The sequence below is a fragment of the Ranitomeya variabilis genome, chromosome 1, assembly GCF_051348905.1.
Source record: "Ranitomeya variabilis isolate aRanVar5 chromosome 1, aRanVar5.hap1, whole genome shotgun sequence".
NCBI lineage: Eukaryota > Metazoa > Chordata > Amphibia > Anura > Dendrobatidae > Ranitomeya > Ranitomeya variabilis.
The window spans coordinates 379,146,143-379,174,113 of NC_135232.1; the positions used below are offsets into that span (position 1 = coordinate 379,146,143).

The 27,971-nt window shown below is 48.5% G+C and overlaps 1 protein-coding gene across 1 annotated transcript in view; it reads left to right on the forward strand.

The window, feature by feature from the left end:
• Window positions 1-269: 269 nt before the first annotated feature.
• Window positions 270-27,971, forward strand: part of CARNMT1 (carnosine N-methyltransferase 1) — a 38,268-nt gene continuing 10,566 nt past the window's right edge. Inside the window, exons 1-5 of the mRNA XM_077249030.1 lie at window positions 270-679; window positions 2,218-2,413; window positions 7,527-7,690; window positions 20,968-21,108; window positions 23,533-23,711. Coding sequence (XP_077105145.1) covers window positions 486-679; window positions 2,218-2,413; window positions 7,527-7,690; window positions 20,968-21,108; window positions 23,533-23,711 — 874 coding nt within the window. The 5' untranslated portion in view covers window positions 270-485. The remainder of the gene's footprint in view (window positions 680-2,217; window positions 2,414-7,526; window positions 7,691-20,967; window positions 21,109-23,532; window positions 23,712-27,971) is intronic.

Sequence of the window (27,971 nt, forward strand, 5' to 3'; positions counted from 1 at the left end):
ATGGCTTTGGAAGAAGGAGCGGGGACGTACTAAAAATGGAAAATGGCCATGGCGTGAAGGGGATTACAGGAAATCTAGAAAAGTAGAACTGTAATCTTACTGACCTGCAAAAGAACGCTCACGTACTGTTTTTACTGCACAAAAAGACCCCCCAAAAATGGGGACCCCTCCTTATTTCCTGAGTAATGGGGTAATGCATTGGAACGGTGCGGAGAGTGCATTCTGCCAACCATGGGGCTCTCTTATGAGCAGTACCTAATGTGCCCACTGGAGGGAGCGCTTGTGTCATGCACAGCCTCCTATCCGTCCGATCACACAGACCTGCCAGCACTAAACATGGAGTCCCCGAAGCCAGCGGCGCTCACTAGTGACGTCATCGGCGGAGCGCAGGTTTCCGGCAGTGTAGTCATGTCCCAGGGTTTCGGTGTGCGGACGGTGTCACGTGGCTTGTATTGACTCCAGCCTCGTAGCTCCGGTCCAGGGACATGTTCGGTCACAGCCGCGGGCGACGGCGGAGAATCGACTCGGAGGAGCCCGGGAATGTGCAGGCGGCGGCGGAGGAGGAGGTGGTGGAGCTCGGCTCATACACCACAAGGAGGCAGCGGAAGAGCCCGGAGGAGAATGAGAAGCTGGAGAGGGAGCACTTCTGGAAGATCATCAACACCTTCACTTGTTACAGGTGATCGCAGTCCTGTGCCAATGCTATTAACCCTGAGTGCGCCTGTGCTGGCCAGGAGGGACTAGTGCCAGGTCTCCCTTGCTATAGAGCTCAGGTGCAGCTAAGAATCCCGTCCCCTCCGCCATGGCGTGTCCGTAATCAGTGCTGTAATACTCAGTCGCCAGGGGGCACGTGGCCCGGCTTATCCCGCAGTAGTCCGGTTCCGGAGATGTGGGCTTTATGTGTAGTCAGCAGTTTTCTGGTCTTTACAAAGGGGCAACGCTCACGGGAATCTCTGGGGGTCTTTAGGCTGCTCTGTATAATTACCATGTGAGCAGCGTAAAGACCATAAATATCGGTGGTAAATAAAATGGCCCATGTTTCTGGGCCCGCACGGCGGATTAGAAAATAACACTAACGATAATGGTACCCTCAACAGCCGCGGGTGGAATCGTGATCCACCCGCAGCTGTTAACTAGTTAAATGTCTCTGTCAACCTCTGACCACAGCATTTAGCTCCGCCCAACGGAGTTGTTGATGGATTGGCATGACAACCCGGGGTCTGCAGGACAACTAATAGATAATCACAGCTTCCAGTCTCCCATGGAGACTATTGAAGCAAGTTGAAAAAAAAGCGTATTAAAATATAAAGGTTAAAATGGCACCACTAAAAAAAAAAATAACATATACATGTTTGGTGTCTACGAATAGCAGGTCAGTTTTAGCATTTGGTGAACATAGTAAAAAAACCAATAGTGGAATTAAACTTTTTTTTTGCAATTTCACTATTTTTCAGTACATGATATGGTAAAACCAATGGTGTCGTTCAAAACTGCAACTCGTCCTGCAAAAAACAAGCCCTAACATGGCCATATTGACGGAAAAATAACAAAGTTGTGGCTCTGAGAAGGAGGGCGAGCGAAAAATGGAAACGCAAAAAGGGAAATACCCCTGGTCCTTAAGGGGTTAATGTATGAATGGCAATGGAACATAGTGTCAAGGTAGCCCAGCCAATGGAGTGTGGACATGTCGGGGTCCACAGCCTGCTCTCTACACTGTGAGTGGCGGCAGGGGAGACCCGTCATCACATGCACTATTCCCACATGGAAAGGAACCCCAACAATGCAATGCGTTTCCCTGTCCGGCAGCCCCCGCCGGCGTCTCCCCTGCCCGGCAGCCCCCGCCGGCGTCTCCCCTGCCCGGCAGCCCCCGCCGGCGTCTCCCCTGCCCGGCAGCCCCCGCCGGCGTCTCCCCTGCCCGGCAGCCCCCGCCGGCGTCTCCCCTGTAATAATAATTTCCACAATTGGATGTGTTTAGAAGAAATGTCCCTGTGCTGAGACAGTGTTATACATGTGTCCCTGCTGTGTACTGTGTAGCACTATATTTTCTGCTAAGCTTTCCAAAGTAATTGTAGGTTTTTGTAATGCGAGAGCCGTGGTCTGCGCAGCATACAAAAGCTGTCGGGCGCCATATCACCAGCCCCTATGAAGCTATGAAGGTGTGTCACATATGGATGCCCATGATATCCTATGTAATGAAATTTCATACTCTTCCTCTAGGTCTCATATCCATGAACGGGTGAACCGTGCCGAGAGACAATTTGTCTCTTTACCAAAAAGTCAACAAAACATGCTGCCAAATTTCCATTCCAACCTGGACAGGATCCGCAAATGTGCTGATCACAACCAGGAGATCCTGCAACTCATCGTCAATGACTGCACATTCATGTTTGAGAACAAGGAGTATGGCAACAACGTAAGTTCTTTCATATCTGTACAACAAAATAAGTCATTATTAGGCAGACCCTGGGAAACAGCAACCTAATACAGTTCATATCATTGTAGTGTAATACTAAGGAGACCCCTGCTCCCCTCTTATCATTGTGGTGTAATACTAAGATGGGGTGCAGTGGTCTCCTTAGTATTACACCACAATGATAAGGAGACCACTGCACCCTCTTTTATCATTGTAGTATAATACAAAGGAGATCACTGCACCCCTCTTGTCTTTGTGAAGTAATGGTAAGGAGACCACTGCACCTGTCTTGTCATTGTGATCTAATGGTAAGGAGTAGTCATGGGCGGACCCCCGGATGTTTGGGTTCGTCCAAACAGTTTACAAAAAAAAAAGTTTGGTTTGGGTACTAGAACGTTACCCAAACCTGGACCCGTGGTGGTGGTGGTGGTGGTGGTGGTGGTGGTGGTGGTGGTGGTGGTGGTGGGGGGGGGGGGTTGGGAAATCCAGTGTTTGCTATGCTGTCATGTGCTTGACAACGCGGAAAACGATGTCTCTGATCGGCAGTAAAATCATTACCGTCGGTCAGAGAGGTGTGGTTCCCATGCTGTCAGATGACAGCATGAGCCCACAGCTGTGACAAGAGGTAAAAGGTTTACCCCCCCCCCATGTCACTGGCGTCGGGTGATGGCAGTGTTCATCAACTGGGGACTGTGATCTAAATAAATTTAAAAAAAAAAACAGCGTTTTGGGTTCTCTTATATTTTTGATAACCAGCCAGGCAGAACTGACAATTGCGGGCTGCAACCCTCAGCTGTCCGTTTTTGCAAGGTTGGTTATCAAGAATAGAGGGATCCCCATGCCATTTTTTTTACATTATTTAAATAAAATAATAAAAAAAATGGCTTGAGGTCCCCCCCCATTTTTGACAACCAGTCAAGCTAAAGCAGACAGCTCGTGGCTGGTATTCTCAGGCTGATAAGGGGCCATGGATATTGACACCCCCCCCCCCCCAGCCTAAAGCAGAACACAGCCACCCCAGAAAAGGATCATCTGTTAGCCCGACTCTTCCCACTTGCCCTGTGGTAGTGGCAAGTGGGGTTCATATTTGTGGAGTTGTTGTCACCTTTGTATTGTCTGGTGACTAGTGTTGAGCATTCCGATACCGCAAGTATCGGGTATCGGCCGATACTTGCGGGTATCGGAATTCCGATACCGAGATCCGATACTTTTGTGGTATCGGGTATCGGTATCGAAACAACATTAATGTAAAAATGTGTAAAAGAGAGAATTAAAATAAAAAATATTGCTATACTCACCTCTCCGACGCAGCCTGCACCTTACCGAGGGAAGCGGCAGCGTTCTTTGTTTAAAATTCGCGCTTTTCTTTCCTTTACGTGAAGTCCCGGCTTGTGATTGGTTGCGTCGCAGTCACATGGGCGACGCAACCAATCACAGCAAGCCGTGACGTAATTTCAGGTCCTTAAGGATTTTAAAATTACGTCCCGGCTTGTGATTGGTTGCGTCGCGGTCAACCAATCACAAGCCGGGAGGCTGGACACGCGCGCATTTTAAAATGCGCGCGTGTCCAGCCTCCCGGCTTTGGTTGCGTCGCGGTCAACCAATCACAAGCCGGGAGGCTGGACACGCGCGCATTTTAAAATGCGCGCGTGTCCAGCCTCCCGGCTTGTGATTGGTTGACCGCGACGCAACCAATCACAAGCCGGGACGTCACGGGAGGCTGGACAAGCGCGCATTTTAAAATGCGCGCGTGTCCAGCCTCCCGTGACGTCACGGCTTGTGATTGGTTGCGTCGCCCATGTGACTGCGACGCAACCAATCACAAAGCCGGGACGTAATTTTAAAATCCTTAAGGGCCTGAAATTACGTCACGGCTTGCTGTGATTGGTTGCGTCGCCCATGTGACTGCGACGCAACCAATCACAAAGCCGGGACGTAATTTTAAAATCCTTAAGGACCTGAAATTACGTCACGGCTTGCTGTGATTGGTTGCGTCGCCCATGTGACTGCGACGCAACCAATCACAAAGCCGGGACTTCACGTAAGGAAAGAAAAGCGCGAATTTTAAGCAAACAACGCTGCCGGTTCCCTCGGAGAGGTGAGTATAGCAATATTTTTTATTTTAATTCTTTCTTTTACACATTAATATGGTTCCCAGGGCCTGAAGGAGAGTTTCCTCTCCTTCAGACCCTGGGAACCATCAGGAATACCGTCCGATACTTGAGTCCCATTGACTTGTATTGGTATCGGGTATCGGTATCGGATTGGATCCGATACTTTGCCGGTATCGGCCGATACCGATACTTTCAAGTATCGGACGGTATCGCTCAACACTACTGGTGACATCAAGCCCATGACTTAGTAATAGAGAGGTGTCTATAAGACGCCTCCATTACTAATCCTATAGTTGTATTGTAAATAAACACACAGCCAGAATAAAGTCCTTTATTTGAAAAACACACTTTCACTTTTTTATTTAAAAATAACACCATTATACTCACCTAACGCCTATTCCATTGAATCCCTCGTCTCCTGTAAGAAAACAAAAATAAAAAACAACCATATCCCTCACCTGTCCGTCGCTCTCTCGTGCCGTAATCCATGTCTGGGATAAACAGTTTTCAACCTGGACGGTGACAACATGCGACTGTCCAGGCTGAAAAATAAATTGCTGAATTAGCTGCGGCGAGCTCAGCCTAAGTGACTAGTGGTGACATCATCGAGGTTACCGCAGGTGACTGAGGCTGCGTTCCCAGCTGGGCCCTTGAACTGTGGTGACCTCGGTGAGATCTCTACTAGTACAGTGAGAAATAGTCTCATGGTGACGCTGTGAGTTCACCGGAAGAAATTTCTCCTGTAGTTCAGAGGCCCAGCTGGGAATGCAGCCTCAGTGACCCGTGATAACCTCGATGACATCACTGAGGCTGAGCTGGCAGCAGTTCATTCCTCAGTGGGTTTCAGCCTGGATGGTCGCATGTTGTCACCCTCCAGGTTGAAAACGGTTTATCCCAGACATGGATTCCAGGGCAGGACAGAAAGATGGACAGGTGAAGGATATGTTTTTTTTTTGTCGGGAGACCATGGCCATTTTTTTTTTTTTTAATTTCAAATAAAGGACTTAATTCTAGCTGTGTTTATTTACAATATAACTATAGAATTAGTAATTGATAGGCGTCTTATAAACGCTTCTCCATTACTAACCCGTGGGCTTGATGTCACCAGACAATACAAAGGTGACACCAACGTCACAGGGCAAGTGGGAAGAGCTGGGCGCGGCTAATGGATGTGCCTTTGCTAGGATGGCTGCGGGCTGCTATTTTTAGGCAGGGCTGATATCCATGGCCTCTTACCAGCCTGAGAATACCAGCCCCCAGCTGTCTGCTTTAGCTTGTTCTCAAAAATACAAGGGAACCCAAGCTGTGTTTTTTTTTCCCTTAAATGAATTATCTATAGTGCAGGCGCTGGCTGATGAATACTCCCATCAGCTACCTCTTGCTCTCGCTGTTGTTAGCGGCAGCAGGCGTAGGCTGATGGAAGTAGTAGTCCCATCAGCCGATGGCAATGACTAGAGGTAAACTTTTTACTTCTGGCCACAGCTGCCAGCTCACGCAGCCATCTGGCAGCGTGAGAACCGCAGTGCTCTTTCTGGTGGTATGAGGCTATGTGCACGTTAAGGAATTTTCGTGTTTTTTCGCTATAAAAATGCAATAAAACCACGAAAAAAATGCATACATTAAGCATCCTATTATTAGAATGCATTCCGCATTTTTTGTGCACATGCTGCGTTTTTTTCCGCGGCGGAATCGCATTCCGGAAAAAAACGCAGCATGTTCATTCTTTGTCGCGGGGATTCTGCACACATAGGAATGCATTGATCCGCTTAAGTCCCGCATGGGGCTATGCCCACCTTTCGGGAAGTAAGCGGATCATGTATGGATGGTACCCGGGTGTGGAGGAGAAAAGACTTTCTTCCAGGCCCTGGGAACCATATAATTGTTAAAAAAAGAATTAAAATAATAAATTGTGATATTCTCACCTTCCCGCTCCTCGCGATGCTCCCGTTCCCAGTGATGCTTTGTGGCAATGACCTGTGATGACTTCCGGTCTCGCAAGACGGCTACGTCATCTGGGGTCATTGCTGCTAGGCATTATTGGGAACGCGAGCATCGCAAGGAGCAGGAAGACTGCCGGGGACGCCGGAAGGTGAGAATATCACAATTTTTTAATTATTTTTAACATTCTATCTTTAACTATTGATGCTGCATAGGCAGCATCAATAGTAAAAAGTTGGTCACACTTGTCAAACACTATGTTTGACAAGTGTGACCAACCTGTCAATGAGTTTTCCAAGCGATGCTACAGATCGCTTGGAAAACGCTAGCATTCTGCAAGCTAATTACGCTTGTAAGACGCTAGTGTTTAGTGGGAGTACGCAGCCAATTCTGCATGCGCTTTACCCGCGGCACAGTTGCAGAATTGCCGCGGAAATTTCTGCAGAAATTCCAGACGTGTGCACATAGCCTTAATCTTTCTGCCGATCAGAGCCACCGGCGAGAAACGCCCGGTGTTGTAGGGTGCTGAACCCGAACAGTAAAACTGACTTCCTGGTGAAGTCCGTGTTCGGGGTCCAAGCCCGAATAGTAGGTGTTCGGTACGAACCCTGAACTTTACTGTTCAGGTTCCCCTATCTCTAATAAGGAGGCTACTACACCCCATTTTGTCATTATGGTAGAAGGTTATTCCCAAGATAACTGTTATTTATGGTATAGGGGATAACTTGAGAACCTTGGACTCTCAGGACACCCGTTTTGAATTGAGCAGTGATGCGAATACTTGACTCGTGCTCCATTCTTTGACTATTGTGCTGTCTAAAAAAAATCAGAGATAGAGTGATCTCCACTTCATTCTCAACCTCTGGAGTTCCCAGGAGTTGGATCCCCACACATCATACAGTTTTGGTTTATCTTTGTAACATGCCATCATTTATGACCTAGGGAAATATTTAATTGACAAAGAGAGGCGACTTCTTTCATTTTTCAAGAATAACTGTTATCGAATTAGGTGTTTTGGATAAATCTCAAACTGCAATTTCTTTTAAACTCTAAATATTTAGGGTCACAAAAAGTCCACCCCTGCGTCTACATTTGACATGGACAAGTTGAAGTCCACAATAAAACAGTTTGTACGCGACTGGAGTGAAGAAGGCAAATCGGAGCGAGAAGCCTGCTATCAGCCCATCATCAATGAGATCCTGAAGTTTTTCCCTAAAGATAAATGGTAAACTTCTTATATGATCAGGCAATACAGGAGTGTACTTACACTAGATTAAGATATGTGGACACTTTTTGTGTGTGTGTGTTTGACGTCCACAACCTCTGTCACCGTTCTAAGGCGCTTGCAGTCTGTTTTGATAACACTGAAATCCCTGCGCGCAGCACCCATGTCGAGCACTGTGTTCCCATACACAGAAGCACAGCTTTGTCATTTAGGCATTTAATGGGGAACTGATTGATGTCAATAATAATATTATCATAGATTCTCTGTGCAGTGGGGTCTCGGGCATCCAAAAGAGATGCAACCTGACGTTTACTATTTGATTACTTTTATTAGTGACCCGTATATGGGAACACCAAGGAGTATATGAATATTCCTACCTACTTGGCCCCTGCAGTAAGAGAATGGTAAAATAAAACTAAAATAATTGTAAGCAAAATAAGAAAGAACATCCCTAATACTGGTCTCGCCCCTCTGAACTCACACACGACAATTTAACACATCTTGGATGATGCAAACCTTCTGCATGGACGTTGGGTGGTCAGGAGTTAAAGGGAGTCTGTTTCCTCCAAAACTCGAACTACTGAAAAACTGAATGGGATTAAGCCCCTTTGAAAATCATATCCGCAGTAGTGTTGAGCGATACCTTCCGATATTCAGAAATATCGGGATCGGATTGTATCGGCCGATATCCAAAAAATATCGGATATCGCCGATACTCGATACCAATGCAAGTCAATGGGACACAAATATCAGAATGAAAATAAGGCCTTTCTTTCCTTGTACATCCTGTTCCGGAGGGGGGAAGAGTGTGGGCGGAGACTGTGTGTCTGTGTGGGACCGTGGGAGGTCTGTGCGGGCCTGCCGGGGGCCCGAACGGGCCTCTCGGGGATCTGCGGCCTGCCGGGGGTCTGTGTGGCCTGCCGGGGGTCTGTACAGGCCTCTCGGGGGGTCTGTACGGGCCTCTCGGGGGGTCTCTACGGGCCCGCTGGGGGTCTGTACGGGCCTGCCGGGGGTCTGTGCGGCCTGCTGGGGGTCTGTACGGGCCTCTCTGGGGTCTGTGCGGCCTGCCGGGGGTCTTTGTGTTTGTGTGCAGGCATCGTCCGATGGGACAACAAGTCCCATCGGGCTATGCCTGCTACAATGGCAGTGATTGACACATTAGCCAATGATGGGACAGTAGCAGTCCCATCATCCGGCTAATGTGTTGAATGTAAAAAAAAAAAAAAAAAAATACATACAACATACATACTACATACATACAACATACTACATACATACATACTACATACATACTACATATATATATATATATACTACATACATACTACACACATACATACTACATACATACAACATACATACATACATACATACATACATACATACTACATACATGCATGCTACATGCAATACATTCATACAATACATTCATACATTACATACAATACATACATACAGACATACAGTACATATAACAGAGTACATACTCACCATTACTTGTCACTTTGTTCCTCGAAGCCAGTGTCATCTGTAAAAAATATTAAAATAACAAACAAACAATACACTGCCTGATCCGCAGAAATCTGTGAGTGTCCCACGACGATCTCCCGTGGAGAACAGCAGCATCAGCTGATGCGACTGCCATCTAGGGGCTCCAGGAATGCAATGACGGGAGGAAGGTATCCTTCCGCACTGTATTCCTCCGCCGCTGTAAAAAAAAATAGTCCCTAGTCTCACTTTTGGCATTGCTGTGTGAGAAAGTTTCCCACGCAGTAATTGCCATAAAGTGAGACTTTGAACTCTAGTAACCTCTCAGTGATGCACTGCAGGAGCCATTGTCTCCTGTCAGTGTTTCACTGAAGGTCCTATAGAGCAGTGACATCACCCGATGTCACTGTTCTATAGGGGAGATCATCGTGGGACACTCATTATTAATTGGACTACGGCGGACAGGTAGTATACGGTTTATTATTTTACGTTTGTTGCAGGCGCTGAAGTATGGTAAGTATGGTTAAATGAAGAATATTAAAATACTTTTTTCCTAATGTGTGTGTGTGTTTTATTAACCCTTTACTAGTATTGGATTAATAATGGATAGGCGTCTTATTGACGCCTCTCCATTTTTAACCCGGCTTAATGTCACCTTACAATAGCAAGGTGGCATTAACCCCTTTTTACCCCATATCCCACCGCTACACGGGAGTGGGAAGAGAGGGGCTAAGTACAGATGCGCCATTTCCGGGGCGGGGGCCAATATCCATGGCCCCTCTCTAGGCTATGAATATCAGCCCGCAGCTGCGGGCTGATATTCATAGCAGGCTACAAATATTGGCCGTCGGCTTTCCCCCTCTGGCGCAGAAAATTGCGCTGGAGCCCACGCCGTGTTTTTCCGTTTTTTTTCTCTCTTTTTTTTAAATTAAACGCTCATTAAGGCCTCTTTCACACTTGCATCGGTACGAGTCCGTCGCTATGCGTCGGGCCGACGTACCGACGCACGTGAAATTTGTGCACGATGTGGGCAGCGGATGCAGTTTTTCAACGCATCGGCTGCCCATTCTGAAGTCCGGGGAGGAGGGGGCGGAGTTTCGGCCGCGCATGCGCGGTATAAAATAGTGGACGCGACGGACCAAAAAACGTTCACTTGAACGTTTTTTTGTGCCGACGGTCCACCGAAACACGACAGATCCGTTGCACGACGGACTCGACTTGTGGCCATCCGTCGTGATCCGTCGCAAAACACATACAGAGGAACGGTTTTTCTGTCCGGCGAAAAAACGCACAGCGACGGATCCAGCTAAAAACGGATGAAACGTGTGGCCATCAGGCGCAATCCGGCGCTAATACAACTCTATGAGAAAAAAACGGATTCGGCAGAAAAAACAGATCCTGCAAATGTGCTCGCAGGACAAGTTTTTTTACCCATAGACTTGTTTTAGCGATGGATGGCCACACGTCGCGTCCGTCCTGCAAAGGATCCGTCGTGTTTTGGCGGACCGTCGGCACGAAAAAACGTTCAAGTGAACGTTTTTTGGTCCGTCGCGTCCACCATTTTCTACCGCGCATGCGCGGCTGAAACTCCGCCCTCTCCTCCCCGGACTTCAGAATGGGCAGTGGATGCGTTGAAAAACTGCAACCGCTGCCCACGTCGTGCACAAATTTTCGTACGTCAGCCCGACGCATAGCGATGGACCCGTACCGACACAAGTGTGAAAGAGGCCTTAATGAGCGTTTAATTAAAAAAAAAAAAAAAAACGGCGTGGGCTCCCGCGCAATTTTATGCGCCAGAGGGGGAAAGCCGACGGCCGGGGGCCAATATTTGTAGCCTGCTATGAATATCAGCCCACAGCTGTCTGCGTAGCCTTTACTGGCTATTAAAACAGGGGAACCCTAAAAAAAAATGACGTGGGGTCCCCTATATTTTATAGCCAGAAAGGCTACGCAGACAGCTGCAGGCTGATATTCATAGCCTAGAGAGGGGCCATGGATATTGGCCCCCCGGCTACAAATACCAGTCCGCAGCTGCCCCAGAAATGGCGCATCTGTAAGATGCGCCAATTCCGGCACTTAGCCCCTCTCTTCCCACTCCCGTGTAGCGGTGGGATATGGGGTAATAAGGGGTTAATGTCACCTTGCTATTGTAAGGTGACATTAAGCCGGGTTAATAATGGACAGGCGTCAATAAGACGCCTATCCATTATTAATCCAATACTAGTAAAGGGTTACTAAAACACACACACATTAGGAAAAAAGTATTTTAATATTCTTCATTTAACCATACTTATCATACTTAAGCGCCTGCAAAAAACGTAAAATAATAAACCGTATACTACCTGTCCGCCATAGTCCAATTAATAACGAGTGTCCCACAACGATCTCCCCTATAGAACAGTGACATTGGGTGATGTCACTGCTGTATAGGACCTTCAATGAAACACTGACAGGAGACAATAGCTCATGCAGTACATCACTGAGAGGTTACTAGAGTTCAAAGTCTCACTTTATGGCAATTGCTGCATGGGAAAATTTCTCACACAGCAATGCCAAAAGTGAGACTAGGGACTATTTTTTTACAGCGGCTGAGGAATACAGTGCGGAAGGATACCTTCCTCCCGTCATTGTATTCCTGGAGCCCCTAGAGAGCTGTCGCATCAGCTGATGCTGCCGTTCTCCACGGGAGATTGTCGTGGGACACTCGTGGATTTCTGCGGATCAGGGAGTATATTGTTTGTTTGTTATTTTAATCTGTTTTACAGATGACACTGGCTTCGGGGATCAAAATGACAAGTGATGGTGAGTATGTACTCTGATATATGTACTGTATGTCTGTATTGTATGTAATGTATGAATGTGTAGTATGTATGTTGTATGTATGTTGTATGTTGTATGTATGTATGTTGTATGTAGTATTTTTTTTTCTTTTGCTGTTTACATTCAACACATTAGCCTGATGATGGGACTACTACTGTCCCATCATTGGCTAATGTGTCAATCACTGCCATTGTAGCAGGCATAGCCCGATGGGACTTGTAGTCCCATCGAACGATGCCTGCACACAAACACAAAGACCCCCGCACAGACCCCCCCCCCCCCCACGGTCACGCACAGACCCCGCCCGCACACACAGACACGCAGTCTCCGCCCACACTCCATTATAGTGCATCATTGCACTATAGGAACTTCCGATTCCGGTATCCGATATCTTAAAAATATCGGAACTCCGTATCGGAAATCCGATACATCGAATATCGGCCGATACAATTGCACAGTAGTGAGCTACCTTTGAAAACCATACAAAGGAATAAGAGCCTGCCCCCACTGACGCTGTGCGCGCATGCCCCCCCACTGGGCTCCAGCAGTGTCGGTGCGAATGTTCTCCGCCAGGGATTCAGTTCGGGCAGCGCTCGTTCTGGACAAGTGAGTGATGTCAATCAAGCTAAGAGGATGTGCCTAGTATGCTAATGGAGGGGGCAGAATAGTGCACTGAGCTCTTAGCTAGTGATGAGCGAATATACTTGTTACTCGAGATTTCTCAAGCACGCTCAGGTGTCCTCCGAGTATTTTTTAGTGCTCGGAGTTTTAGTTTTTCTTGCTGCAGCTGAATGATTTACATCTGTTAGCCAGCATAAGTACATGTGGGGTTTCCCTAGCAACCAGGCAACCCCCACATGTACTTATGCTGGCTAACAGATGTAAATCATTCAGCTGCGGCGATGAAAACTAAATCTCTGAGCACTAAAAAATACTCGGAGGACACCTGTGCATGCTTGAGAAATCTCGAGTAACAAGTATATTTCTTTCTCGCTTCATTGGGGGACACAGGTAACCATGGGTGTATGCTGTTGTCACTAGGAGGCTGACACTATGCAAATAAAGAAGTAACTCCTCCCCGGCAGTATACACCCTCTGACAGGCACCAGGCAACTCAGTTTTTGCTTAGTGTCTGTAGGAGGCGGACCTGGATCTAACACCAGATCCGCATTTCTTTTACAGGGATTTGTTGTGTGTTTTTAATCATTTTCCCTTTCTTTTTCAGACTCTTTCTTCAGGGTAACAGGGTGCAGTTTTCTCACCCTGTCTTCCCCACTTTGAGCGACCGAGAGAGCAGTGTGGTATCACCCACATCGCACCCTCTCGGACCCGCTGGGCAGGACTTTGTCCCCTGTCACCCATTTGGGTGTTCAGGGTGACCCTTTCTTCGGTGGCCAGTCCTGCCCGTTTCCCCTCCTCATCCCTCTCCTCGGAGCGGGCTGAGAGGAAGACGGCGGTCACATCCAGTGACCCTCTCCCCCTGTTCAGGGGTCGACGCCGTCTTCTGCGCCGGAGAGTCGTGGCGCGGGAAGGAGGACTACTTCCAGGACCCTCTATCTACCAGGGATCCTGATGATTCCTCATCTGCAGGTAGGGAATCTTCAATCAACAAACCCCCCATCCCCACCAATACCCTGCCCAGCAGCGATCTCCTCTTACCATAGGGGAGCATCTGACAGGGAAGCGGGCTGCATATTCGGGCGTTGAGACCACGTAGGAATGAGTGCAGGAAGGCTGGCATCTTTTCCCTCCTTATTCAAACTTGCAGGCTCGTTCGCCCGCCATTTCTCTCTGCCTCATTTTCCCTTTCTTAGCGCTTGAGCGCCCTCTGGTGGTGGCCGGAATTAGTGCGGCCGGGATGTGCATTTTCCCTTTCTTGCCGCTTGAGCGCCCTCTTGTGGCGGTCGACGGTATAGCGGCCGGATTGCTTTCAGTTTTACAGGGGGCGTTCCTTTCTTTCCCCCCTTCGGTCCTGTGCACGCCCACAGCGTCGCACTTTCTCAGCGCTCTTTTCTCCTGCTTCCTGTCAGCGTGTCAGCGTCTGCTCATCGCGTGGGACACAGGATTTCTCGGGGGAACACAGGCACCTGCGGTTACCGCTGTCTTTCACCAGGCTCAGCGCTACCTCCTACTCCACCTGGCAGTATTCTCTGGGGACAAGGTAATATCCACCTATGTCCGACCCCACCCCGGCCTTTGCCCCTACGGCCATCCATTACGCCTGCGCTCACTGTAAGAAAAAGTGGGTTTCAGGTCAGCCATCTCCTTTCTGCCCGTCCTGCGTTCCTCCCACCATGTCAGCTCCCCTGGAAGCTTCAGGGTCCCGGGACGAGTGCACCCCCCCTCCCCCGGAGTGGGCTGTTGCTATGTCTCAATCTGTGTCCGACCTGACTAAGGTTTCTCAGTCCCTGGTCCAGGCACTTGAACGCATCCCGCTTCTCTCTAATGCCACCAGTGCCACGAACGCCTCTCACGGCGATTCGCCCGCACCTGTCCTAGACTCTCGCAGAGGCAGACCGGACAAAAGAGACAGAAAACGGACTTTATCTAGATCCTTCTCCAGTTCACCGGACCACATTGGGATTCCCCTATCTGCCCGTTCCCCTTCCTCACAGGCGGACCTCGGGTCTGATGTCACCTCTCAGTCGGAATCTGACTCGGATGCAGATCAGACTTCCGGAACACAAGACATGGTTGATAGCCTTATCTCAGCTATCATTCAGACGCTTGATCTTAAGGAGGATGAGGCAAGCTCTCAGGACGTCTCCGTTGCTTTTAAACGGATTAAACGTCCCTCTAGGGTTTTCCCTAATCACAAGGAGTTTGACAACACTACCGCCACTCACTGGGAACACCCTGGCAAGCGTTTCCCAGGCAGGAAACTGCTTGATGTGTTATACCCTTTTCACTCCGACCTGGTCTCCAAGTGGTCCGAGTCTCCTAAGGTCGACCCGCCTGTGTCCAGGCTATCCTCACAGACAGTTCTGTCTATTCCGGACGCGGCTTCCCTTAAGGACCCCTCGGACAGACAAATCGAGGCGCTAGCAAAATCAGCATTTGAGGCCTCCGGAGCCTCCCTTTGCCCTAGTTTCGCCTCGTCATGGGTAGCCAAGGCTGTTTCAGCCTGGGCCAAGACCCTGCGCAGGGGCATTTCGGCCTCTGCTCCTGCTGAAGAACTGTCTGAATTAGCGGATCAGATTTCACTGGCAGGAAAATACCTGATGAATGCCTCCCTTGATGCAGCGGCCTGCTCTACCAGGGCTAATGGCAACATTGTCGCCATTCGCCGGATTCTTTGGTTAAAGGCGTGGAACGCTGACCCCGCATCTAAGAAATCGCTCACGGGTCTGCCCTTCCAGGGCTCCAGACTCTTCGGCTCGCAGCTAGATCAAATGATCTCGGACGCTACTGGCGGTAAGAGTACCTCCTTACCCCAGTCCAAGCCGAAACGTCCCTTCAACAGGAGGGGTCCCCAGTCCTTTCGTCCCTTTCGGTCTTTTGCCTCTTCAGGAAACCCCGTCCAGGACCGTTCCTCCTCACAAGGGGACCGAAGAAAACCTTCTTTCAGGCCTCCGCCACGCTGGAGAGCCAAGAGCCACCCCGCAAAACCATCGGGATCTCGGGGCCGCAGGTTTTCTAATAAATGACGGGTCGCCCCCACCTGGAACTCCTTCCAGGGTGGGAGGCCGCCTTCTTCTATTCTCAGAGGTTTGGCTTTCAGTAGTCGACGACGCCTGGGTCAGGGAGATCGTCACGTCAGGCTACAAAATAGAGTTTTCTTCGCCCCCAGGAAGACGTTTCATGCTCTCTCGTCCTCCCAAAAAGCCCTCTCATCTCCCAGGGCTTCTCCAAGCCGTCGATTCGCTCCTCGCCTCGGGAGTCGTAGTGCCGGTGCCTTTTCGTCAGCGGTTTTCCGGGTTTTATTCAAACCTGTTCGTGGTTCCAAAAAAGGACGGCTCTCTCCGTCCGCTTCTGGATCTCAAACGATTGAACCGCCACCTTCGGATTCAACACTTCAAAATGGAATCTCTGCGCTCGGTGATCGCGTCCATGGAGCCGGGAGAGTTTCTGTGCTCAGTGGACATTCGGGATGCGTACCTTCACATTCCTATTTGCGTGCAGCATCAGAGGTTCCTCCGATTCGCGATCAGGGAGCATCATTACCAGTTCACTGCCCTCCCCTTCGGGCTGGCATCTGCTCCCAGGGTCTTTACGAAGGTCATGGCAGCTGTCATGGCCATCCTGCGTTCAAAAGGGATTCTGGTAATCCCATACCTCGACGACCTATTGATCAAGGGCTCATCCCAGGGGGATTGCAGCCAGAGCCTCCATCTTACTCTGGACACCTTAGTTCGCCTAGGCTGGTTGATCAACTACCAGAAATCTTCCTTGATTCCAACCCAACGGCTGGAGTTCCTAGGCATGGAATTCGATACCTTTCGGGCTCAGGTCTTCCTTCCCAAGGAGAAGTTTCTTTCTCTTCGTCGGGGTGTCAGATTGCTAAAGGGTCCGAGTCCTCTGTCCCTTCGTCTAGCCATGAGAGTTCTGGGGAGAATGGTCGCTTCTATGGAAGCGGTCCCCTATGCTCAGTTCCACTCTCGTCCCCTCCAGCTGGCTCTTCTGTCTGCCTGGGACAGGAACCCGCTTTCCCTGGACCGTCCGTTTCGCCTCTCCCCCAGGGCGAGACAGTCTCTCTCTTGGTGGACGCTGTCCACCTCCATTCTGCGCGGGAGGTCATTTTTACCCCCCCACTGGCAGGTGATTACCACCGATGCCAGTCTCCAAGGTTGGGGAGCGGTCTTTCTCCACCTCACAGCCCAGGGCCGCTGGACTGCTCAAGAGGCGTGCCTCTCGATCAACCTCTTGGAAATCAGAGCCATCTTCCTAGCCCTCATCCGCTGGGAGTCTCTCCTTTCGGGAAAGCCGGTCCGCATTCAGTCGGACAACGCCACGGCCGTGGCATACATAAATCACCAAGGGGGGACTCGCAGCAGTCAAGTCATGGCGGAAGTAGCAAAAATTTTCCGCTGGGCGGAGGGTCATGTTCCCTCTCTGTCAGCCGTCCACATCCCAGGAGTGGACAATTGGGAGGCCGACTTTCTAAGTCGCCAGGGCATCGTGGCGGGCGAGTGGTCTCTTCTTCCAGCAATCTTCAGCCAGATTTGCCAGCGGTGGGGCGTTCCGGATGTCGACCTGATGGCCTCCCGGGCAAACCACAAAGTTCCCCAGTACGTCGCCAGGTCTCGGGACCCGATGGCCGTCGGATGCGACGCTCTCGTGATCTCTTGGGCCCAGTTCCGGATGCCCTATCTGTTCCCGCCTCTCCCTCTGATCCCAAGGGTCGTAAAGAAGATCAAGTCGGAAGGGGTCCCCGTACTCTTGGTAGCTCCAGATTGGCCTCGCAGAGCCTGGTACGCAGAGCTGATAAACATGTTATCGGATGTTCCGTGGAGACTTCCGGATCTTCCGGACCTTCTTTCACAGGGGCCTCTCTCCCACCCGAATTCTCGGTCGCTGAATTTAACGGTTTGGCCGTTGAGGCCGCGGTCCTGAAGAACGCGGGTTTTTCTCATAGCGTCATCCAGACTATGATAAGAGCGAGGAAACCGGCCTCATCGCGTGTCTACCACAGATGTTGGAAGGCCTTTTTCCGGTGGTGTCAGGATAACAATCTGTTTCCTGTGACCTTTTCCCTTCCTTCCCTTCTCAGCTTTCTTCAAACGGGCCTAGATTCGGGTCTTTCCCTTAGCACCTTGAAGGGTCAGATCTCCGCTCTATCAATTCTTTTTCAAAGAGACCTGGCTTCCCTGCCTCAGGTGAGGACCTTCATCCAGGGGGTCGCTCATATAGCTCCCCCTTACCGGTCTCCTGTTGAGCCTTGGGATCTCAACCTCGTCTTAGCTGCCCTGCAGCGGCCGCCCTTTGAACCGCTTCAGGATGTTTCCTTCTCGCTTCTATCCTGGAAGGTAGCCTTTTTGATCGCCATCACCTCCATTAGAAGGGTTTCAGAGCTGGCGGCTTTATCCTGTCGTTCTCCCTTTCTGGTCCTGCATCAAGACAAGGTGGTTCTTCGTCCGGTTCCTTCCTTCTTACCGAAAGTTGTCTCATCTTTTCATGTCAACGAGGACATTGTCCTCCCGTCCTTTTGCCCTTCCCCGGTTCATCCATTGGAGAAATCCCTTCACAAGCTGGATGTGGTCAGGGCTATCCGGATTTACATCGCCAGAACTGCCTCTTTTCGTCAGGCCGATCCTCTGTTCGTCGTCTCGGATGGGCGTCAAAAGGGTCTTCCTGCCTCCAAGTCCACGATTGCTCGTTGGATCCGTTCAGCGGTTTTGGAGGCATACCGCGTCCAAGACAAACAGCCTCCTTCGGGGGTGAAGGCTCACTCTACCCGGGCAGTGGGAGCTTCCTGGGCAGTTCGTCACCAAGCTTCGGCCTCGCAGGTTTGCAAGGCCGCTACGTGGTCTTCCATGCACACCTTTGTCAAATTCTACGGGGTGCATACTCAGGCTTCCGCGGACGCGAGCCTGGGTAGGAGGTTACTGCAGGCGGCGGTTTCTCACCGGCCAACTTGACTCCTCTTTTTCTGCAGAATACCCGCCCTAGGGACTGCTTTTGGACGTCCCATGGTTACCTGTGTCCCCCAATGAAGCGAGAAAGAAAGAGGGATTTTTGGTTCTTACCGTAAAATCTCTTTCTTGGAGCCTTCATTGGGGGACACAGCACCCTCCCTTGAAGTTGTACCGTGTTGGCTAACGTGCCGTTGTTGTGGGTTGGTACATAGGTTGAGTTTTATATTACCTGTTCCTACTACTGCTTTTGCACCAACTGAGTTGCCTGGTGCCTGTCGGAGGGTGTATACTGCCGGGGAGGAGTTACTTCTTTATTTGCATAGTGTCAGCCTCCTAGTGACAGCAGCATACACCCATGGTTACCTGTGTCCCCCAATGAAGGCTCCAAGAAAGAGATTTTACGGTAAGAACCAAAAATCCCTCTTCGCTCATCACTACTCTTAGCCACACACAGGGTGCACAGAGGAGCCCTCATTTGCATATTAGATAAAGCTTTTTTTCTCTCTACAACTAAAGAAGTGAAATCAATACTGCAGGCTTGTGTTTTCTAAGGGCAACTCTAAGAGCTGTAAGTTTTAGATGTGACAGACTCTAAAGAGAACTTTTCTGTCCCCTTACTGCCGCCATCTGCTGCTCTAGAGGTACAGAGAGCAGCTCCTTTATGCCAATAAGGTGCTTTATGTTCCTAAACAGCAGTTATTGAAAACTATCCAGCAACACCGCATGTGCTAATGAGGCCGGACTAGTCTAGCGTGGGGTCTCCTACCCGTTGAGTGATCCTGCCCTGGATCTTCTAATTACACCTCCCGTGATTGACAGCCTGCATACACTCCCTGTTATGGGAGAACCCATTATACAGGCTGTCAAACTCGCCCAGGGAGGTGTGATTGGAAGATCCAGGGCAGGACCACTCATGGGGGAGAGACTCTGAGATGCCTTCTGATCGTGCACCTTTCTCAGCAGAAGTCAGAGGTCTCTGGAACGCTCCTGATGGCCCCTTATAATACATTCCGTATATAGGTTACCCAGCTGAATCTGTTCAGGTTGACCCCCCCTCCAACCTCTACGCTTTGTCGAGCATGTGCATGTTTTCACTATGGATGGAGAAGGGAGTTGCTGCAAGACACCCCCTGGTAGCATCTTATTTCCCATAAGACCAAAGGATTGGTCATATTGAATTCCAACTACCCGATCCTTCCTTCTATTGACAGCTGATGCCAGGGGAAACTTGGAGCACCCTATTACATGAGCTGTAATCATCTGATGGCTCATTTATCTAACAGCCACTCTTAGGGTATGTCCACACGTTCAGTATTAGGCAACGCTTTGGACGCAGAACATGTCCGCAGCATCCAAAGCGCTGCCAGCTTTTGAACACAGGTGATTCCGCATGTGTTAATTGAACTGGGCGGAATCACCATGTCCAATACATTGTATGGGTGACATTTATCTTTCAGAGACGCTGCGGATGTACACAGTGTCCAACCCGCAGCATTTACTGACCGTGGGAACATACCCTTAATGTGGATGTACAGGCATTTAATATTGGTGACCTATGCTTAGGTAATAGGTGCTGATGTGCAGTTCTCACAGCAGCCACTAAACAATGACTAGAGCAGTTCTTTACAGCTCCGTTCTGTGCTCCCAGCCAGCCAGAGCAGATAGTACCTGAAGACAAGTCATCCGTGGGAGTTGCGCGGGCGGCCCCTCCGTGGGAGTTGCGCGGGCGGCCCCTCCGTGGGAGTTGCGCGGGCGGCCCCTCCGTGGGAGTTGCGCGGGCGGCCCCTCCGTGGGAGTTGCGCGGGCGGCCCCTCCGTGGGAGTTGCGCGGGCGGCCCCTCCGTGGGAGTTGCGCGGGCGGCCCCTCCGTGGGAGTTGCGCGGGCGGCCCCTGGCTGTATATGTTGGGCTACTTTCACACTAGCGTCGGGCTCGGCCCGTCGCGGTGCGTCGGGCCGAGGTTCCCGACGCTAGCGTTGTCTCCGCCGCACAACGGGTGCAGCGGATGCATTTTTCCAGCGCATCCACTGCCCCATTGTGAGGTGCGGGGAGGTGGGGGCGGAGTTCCGGCCGCGCATGCGCGGTCGGAAAAAGCGGACCGTCGGGAGCAAAAAATGTTACATGTAACGTTTTTTGCTCCCGACGGTCCGCCACAGCACGGCGCAACCGTCGCACGACGTATGTCATTGCGTCGCAAATGCGTCGCTAATGTTAGTCAATGCAGAAAAAACGCATCCTGCAAGCACTTTTGCAGGATGCGTTTTTTCGGCAAAACAACGCATTGCGACATAATGCAGTTAACGCTAGTGTGAAAGTAGCCTTAGTGCTATATTGATGAAATGTTGCCACTCGTTTGTTTTAATTATATTTTCTTTCCTTTTTCTCCTGTTTTGCAGTGATCCTTCCCAAATTAATGTACTAATACCTGGAGCTGGACTTGGAAGATTGGCTTGGGAAATCGCGATGCATGGGTATTCTTGTCAAGGAAATGAATGGAGCTTTTTCATGCTTTTCTCTTCTAATTTTGTTCTTAACAGGTATGTTGGCTGTTAGTATTTTTAGGTTGCTTTGCTTGGATTTAGTAAATTGTGGCCCTACAGTTCTTAATGAAAACTCTGCAAATAGGTGGCAAGGCATGATCCTGAAGCTGCAAACAACCTCCTAAATCTCTGATTAGCAAATTGTTTACCTGCTTGAAGTGTGAATAACCCTGAGGGTATGTGCACACGTCAGGATTTTGTCAGGATTTTTCCTCAGGATTTGTAGCCAAAACCAGGAGTGGAACAATTAGAGGAAAAGTATAATAGAAACATATGCACCACTTCTGCATTTATCACCCACTCCTGGTTTTGGCTACAAATCCTGAGGAAAAATCCTGACAAAATCCTGACGTGTGCACATAGCCTCAACAAGGCTTTTTCAGCCTGATTTTAGGGCACATGGAAAGACCTGTCAATTTATAATGGCCTGATGAGGCGGGGGTGGGGTGGAAGACACCTATTGGACACTTCTCCCACAGATCAGATCAGAGCGTACCACTGGTCGCGAGCCAGTGTTTAAGGCTATGTGCACACGTTCAGGAATACTTGCAGAAAATTCCTGAGAAAAAACTGAAATTTTCTGCAAGAAATCTGCATGCGGTTTTTGCTCGTTTTTGATGCGTTTTTTTCCGGACATTTCCCAATGCATTTTATAGTGGGAAATCCGCAAAAAAATGCTAAATTAATGAACATGCTGCGTTTTTTACCGCGATGCGTTTTTTTCGCGGGAAAAAAAAAACATCATGTGCACAAAACATGCAGAATTCATTCTAAATGATGGGATGCATATTGTATGCTGTTTTTTTGCGGTTTATAGCTTTTTTTATCTGGAAAAAACGCGAAAAATCAGCAACGTGTGCACACAGCCTAAGAGTTTTTTTTCTTGATGTAAATGTAATTGTTCTCCAGAATTTTTTTCTTTTGTTCCTCCACCTCCCTGCTTCTGCGATATGGCCCTCTTTTGCCTGTATATAAATCTAATCATTTTAGCTAACTTGTAGGGGTCCTCAACAGAAATGCTTACTGAGAACAGTTGAGCCCAGTGTGTCAAATTGTGTAAATTATATAATCATATATTTAAAAAAAAAAGGTACTGTTAAAATGTAATATATATATATATATATATATATATATATATATATATATATATATATATATATATATATATATATATATATATATATATATACATATACATATATATATATATATATATATATATATATATATATATATATATATATATATAATTTTCTGCAGTCCTTGAGGGCTGCCATTTTTATTTGCTGGTGTGTAAGTGTCAGATCACGAAACTTAACACAGCAGCCCCTGGGAGACTGTGGTCAGTGTTTGACCGTCTCTCCTGTACTGTGGCCACCTCAGCTGTGAACTGGGCTATGTGCTGAGCTGCAGAACTTCCCCCGTCTTTGCACACAATAGTGTTCAGCAATGACTGAGAGAAGGTCCAGGGCAGCCTGACATTGTACTCACCACTGGAAGAAGTTCTAGCCCGACTCTGAGCAGGGAGTGCAGTGCTGCGGCGATGACTTCTTTCAGCAATGAGAACAGCTCGGAAGCCTGGGATTAGTAGTACACAGTCAGCCACCGACGTGCTGTTACTACTGCTGTCTCTACTGCAGGGTTCAGAGCACAGCAGACTTATGATCCCACTGCTGTGCTCTGAACACTGACGGCTCTGAACTTTGTCACTGGACTCGGCATTCAACATCAATGCACAGAACATAGTCGCCAATGACCATGTCATCTCATGTGATGTGCGACACTTTAGACGTCCCTACATCAGACGTCTGGATGAGGCGCTACACTAATATAGCAGAGCTCAGTAAGTGTTCCAGGCCAGGTCCTGAAAAGCAAAGTCAGACCCTTTTCTCCACATTAGAGAAGCATTCCTGTTATTTTTTTACACCCTCAACCTGTGTAAAATCGTCTGAACTGTAGCATTAATGTATTGATCTACTCACAGATCATTGACCTCACCTGGTTCCCAGCGCCGCTCCGTTACTCTCCTCAGTCACATCAGCATCGGCTCCAAAGGCGTATATTTTAATAGCGACTTCCGAGCAACTCGGCGAAAAGGACAGTATTTTAGTATTCTAAAATGCTTCCAGCCTATTAGTGTCCAGTTGTTGCTCATCCATACCCTGTTTGTCCTCTCTGTAAAGGCTGCTAATTCCCATCCCCAACGTTGCAGAAATGGCGCCGATGTGGATGGGTAATATAGGTTTTGTTAGGTATATAAGAAGGGGGTGTCTAAGAAGGTAGTGGACAACCCTCTTAACATCCCATCCCTACTCCACAATGATAGTTGTGACTTCAGTGAAACGTCCCATGATCGTTTTTTCCTCGGTTTACTCTTGTAAATGGTTTTCTATGAATTGTTTTCCTTTTGCTATGTTACAGATGTTCCCAGATTAATGCTTTTAAACTTTATCCTTGGATCCATCAGTTTAGCAACAACGTGAAATCAGTAGATCAAGTAAGGCCCGTGTACTTTCCCGATGTCAATCCTCACGAACTTCCAAGCAATCCAAATTTTTCCATGACTGCAGGAGACTTCCAGGAAATTTATTCAGATGACAGTGAGTATACAAGTTTTCCAATACCAGATTTAGTCCCCAGAATGTCACCAAATCGTAAACTGTGTAGCTTAACTCTTTCACCCCTGAGCCCCTAAGCCTGATTTCACTAGGCCAATTTTTTTCAATTCTGACCAGTGTCACTTTGTAGCAATAACTCTGGAATGCTTCAACGGATCCCACTGATTCTGACATTGTGTTTTTTTTGTTTGTTTTTTTTCCATCACACATTCTACTTCATAAGGTAAATGTAGGAACCTATGATTTGCATTTATTTTTGAAAAATTGGCATTTTTCAAACTTTAACTTTTTATGCCCTTAAATCAGAAGGTTATACCACAAGGAATAGATAAAGAACATTTCCCACATGTCTACTTAACATCAGCATTATTGTTGAAACATTTTTTTTTATTGTTAAAAGGGTTAAATGTTTATCATGTCTCCTTTTCCAACAAAATTTATAAAACTATTTATTTAGGGACCACATTCCTTTTGAAGTGACTTTGAGGGGCCTATGTGACAGAAAATACACAGACGCGACACCATTTTAACCGCTTAGCGACCAGAGTAATTTTTGGTTTTGCATTTTCATTTTTTGCTCCCCCTTCTTCAGAGAGCCATAACTTTTTTATTTTTTGGTCAAAAAGGTCATGTGAGGGCTTGTTTTTTGTGGGATGAGTTGTATATCATTGGTTGTACTATGTCGTGCACTTGAAAATGGGGAAAAAAATTTCAAGTGCAGTAAAATTGCAAAATATATACAATCTCACATTTGTTTTTTGCTTTTTTACTAGGTTCACTAAATGCTAAAACTGACCGGCCATTATGATTCTCCAGGTCATTACAAGTTCATAGACACCAAACATGTCTAGGTTATTTTGTTATCTACCGTATTTTCCGGCGTATAAGACGACCCCCCAACTTTTCCAGTTAAAATATAAAATCTTCTTAAAAGTCGGGGGTCTTCTTATACGCCATATGTCGTCTTATAGGGCTGGTGACTAATGTGCCTTTTGGGGGGGGGGAGTGGTCCTAATGACGAAGAGGGGGCGTCTCACAGGAAAGTGTGAGTGGAGTATTCCCCATTACCTCATTGTAGCTGCAGCGTGGGGTGCTGGGGAGCGGCGGCTGCTGCTCCTCTTTGTGCTGCGTGGGTGCTGTGGGGCGGCGGCTCCTCTTCGTGCAGCGTCGGGGCTCTGTGCTGGGGGGTGGCGGCGTATCTTCGTGCAGAGTCAGTCGGGGCTCCTCCGGCATTTCCTCAAAGCCCGGAGGCCCCGGCAGCTCCATTGCTGCGATGCGGTGGCCTCCGGGAAAATGGCCGCTGGGGCGGCGCATGCTCAGATTCAGATCTCGTCTCCCGAGATCTCGGGACGAGATCTGAATCTGAGCATGCGCAGCAATGGAGCTGCCGGGGCCTCCGGGCTTTGAGGAAATGCCGGAGGAGCCCCGACTGACTCTGCACGAAGATCCGCCGCCGCCCCACAGCACAGAGGCCCGACGCTGCACAAAGAGGAGCCGCCGCCCCACAGCACCCACGCGGCACAAAGAAGAGCAGCAGCTGCCGCCTCTCCCCAGCACAGAGACCCCACGCTGCAGCTACAATGAGGTAATGGGGGATACTCCACTCACACTTTCCTGTGAGACGCCCCCTCTTTGTCATCGGGACCACTCCCCCCTTCCCCCCCCCCACCCACCATATACACATTGGTGTCTGCACTCGGCGTACAAGACGACACCTGGCGTATAAGACGACCCCCGACTTTTAAGAAGATTTTCAGGGGTTAAAAAGTCATCTTATACGCCGGAAAATATGGTAAGTGGTGAAAATAAATTACAAACTTTTGTTAAAAAAAAATAAAAAATTGCGCCATTTTACAATACCCGTAGCATCTCCATTTTTCGTGATCTGGGGTTGGGTGAGGGCTTTTTTTATGTGTGCTGAGCTGACGTTTCTAATGATACCATTTAGGTGCAGACGCAACCTTTTGATCGCCCGTTATTGCATTTTAATGCAATGTCACCGCGACCAAAAAAACCCATAATTCTGACGTTATGACTTTTTTTTACTCGCTACGCCGATTAGCGTTCAGGTTAATCCTTTTTTTTTTTTTTTTGGATCTGGCAATTCTGAATGTGGCGATACCAAATATTTGTATGTTTGCTTTTTTTATTTTTTTTATTTGAATGGGGCGAAAGAGGGGAGATTTGAACTTTATTTTTTTTTTATATATATATATATATATATATATATATATATATATATTTTTAAAAACTTTTTTTTACTTTTTGCTTGCTTCAATAGTCTCCAGGGGAGACTAGAAGCTGCCATGACCCGATCGCCTCTGCTACATAGAGGCGATAATCAGATCGCTTGTATGTAGCAGAATTACTCACTTGCTATGAGCACCGACCACTGGGCACCGCTCATAGCAATCAGGCGCCCGTTGTAAATAAGCCCCTGATCCAACCTGAAAGATAAGAAAAATAAGTTATATTATACTCAACTGGGGGGGCGGTCCTGTGCAGTCCGGTCCGATGGGTGTCGCAAGTCCGGGTCCGGCACCTCCAATCTTCTTATGATCACTGCCCTCCTGCTTTCTACATGGCTCCCCGACATCGTGCTCCGATGCAGGCGTACTTTGTCTGCCTTGTTGAGGGCAGAGTAAAGTACTGCAGCGCGCAGGTGAGGAAAGGTCAGAGAGGCCCAGCGCCTGCTCACTGCAGTACTTTACTCTGCCCTCATCAGGGCAAATCAGTACGCCTGCGCCGGAGCTCGATGCCGGGGAGCCTGTGAAGCAAGCATGAGGGTGGCATTGCAAGAAGATGGGAGGGGACGGACCCAGACCTGCGACATACATCGGACCGGACCGCCCCCGGGTGAGTATAATAGAACTTATTTTTCTTATCTTTTAGGTCGGATCGGGGGCGCCCTGAAAGGTGATGGCCGTATCTTTTATCGGCCAAACCTGGTGACAGGTTCCCTTTAAAAGGGAGGGGGCATTTGGATTTCAGGGCTCAAAATTCACTGGATTTCTTTTGGGGGGTGAGGAGCCATGGCGCTTTTCCATAGCCTTTGTGCTACCAGTAACGCAAGGGCCCCATATATTTCCATGGACAGATGACAGACCTAAGTGGGGACGTGCTTTTTTTGTGGATTGAGTGGAAGCTTTTATTTGAAACATTTAACATGACGTTTGGATCACATTTATCCGACACTCTACGCTGAGCACTTACATTGGGGTTTCCATCTAAATCTCTGAATAACATTATTTAGATGGTGCCATTCACTATAATGAGGCAGCAGATTTACTCTGGACTCCTTCTAGCCTCTATTCTGCGGTGTCCTAATTTTTAAAAGTGTACAAAACTGTGGCCAGTGGCACTTTTATCCGGAAAAGACTGACACCACCGGATCACAGGTCCTATGGCGTCCACAGTGCCTCCATCTGCCTCATTATAGGGAATCTTCGCTGGGGGTTCCGTGTAAATTGCATATTTCATAGATTTTCATGGAAATCTCGGTGCAAGCGTTCAGTGCAAAGCACAGGATAAGTGTGCCCCGAGCCTTACTGCGATTTTTGGGAGGCAAAATAAACAGCAGGTGAAAAATTGGTTTTATTTATTTATTTTTTTACACCGTTCCTCGTGTTGTATAAGTGATTAGGTGACTTTATTCTTCGGGTCGGTGCGATTACAGCGATACCAGATTTATAGCGGGTTTTTATGTTTGACAGCTGTCACATACTAAAAGACTCTTTATTTTAAAATAAAGTTTTTGCATCACTATATTTAGGCAGCTATAATTTTTCTTTTTCTGCTGACAGAGTCATGTGACTGCTTGTTTTTGTGGGATTAGTTGACGTTTTTATTGGTACCATTTTCAGGAAATTGTTTTTTGGGGGTCCTTTTTATGCTGTTCACCATGTGGGAAAAGTGATAAGGCAGCTATATTCTTCAGATCAGTACAATAACAGCAACACCATCTACTATATAATTGTCTAAGGGGTACTTCCGTCTTGCTTTCTGTCTGTCCCGGATATTCATTGGTCGTGGCCAGCCAGTGGGCGTAGACAAAAGGGAAGGGGAGGCCAGGAAGTATGCAGAGCGTGTCCCCGCCCACTCCGTACAGGCCCGGCCAGAAGCGCTGTGAAGGGGTGGAGTCGCCATGAGGAGGGCGGAGCCGACCGGGACCATGGTCATTGTTGGGCCTACCCCGGCAAAAAGCCAGGGACTAAATTAGCGGCCGCAGGTCGCGGCCAGCCA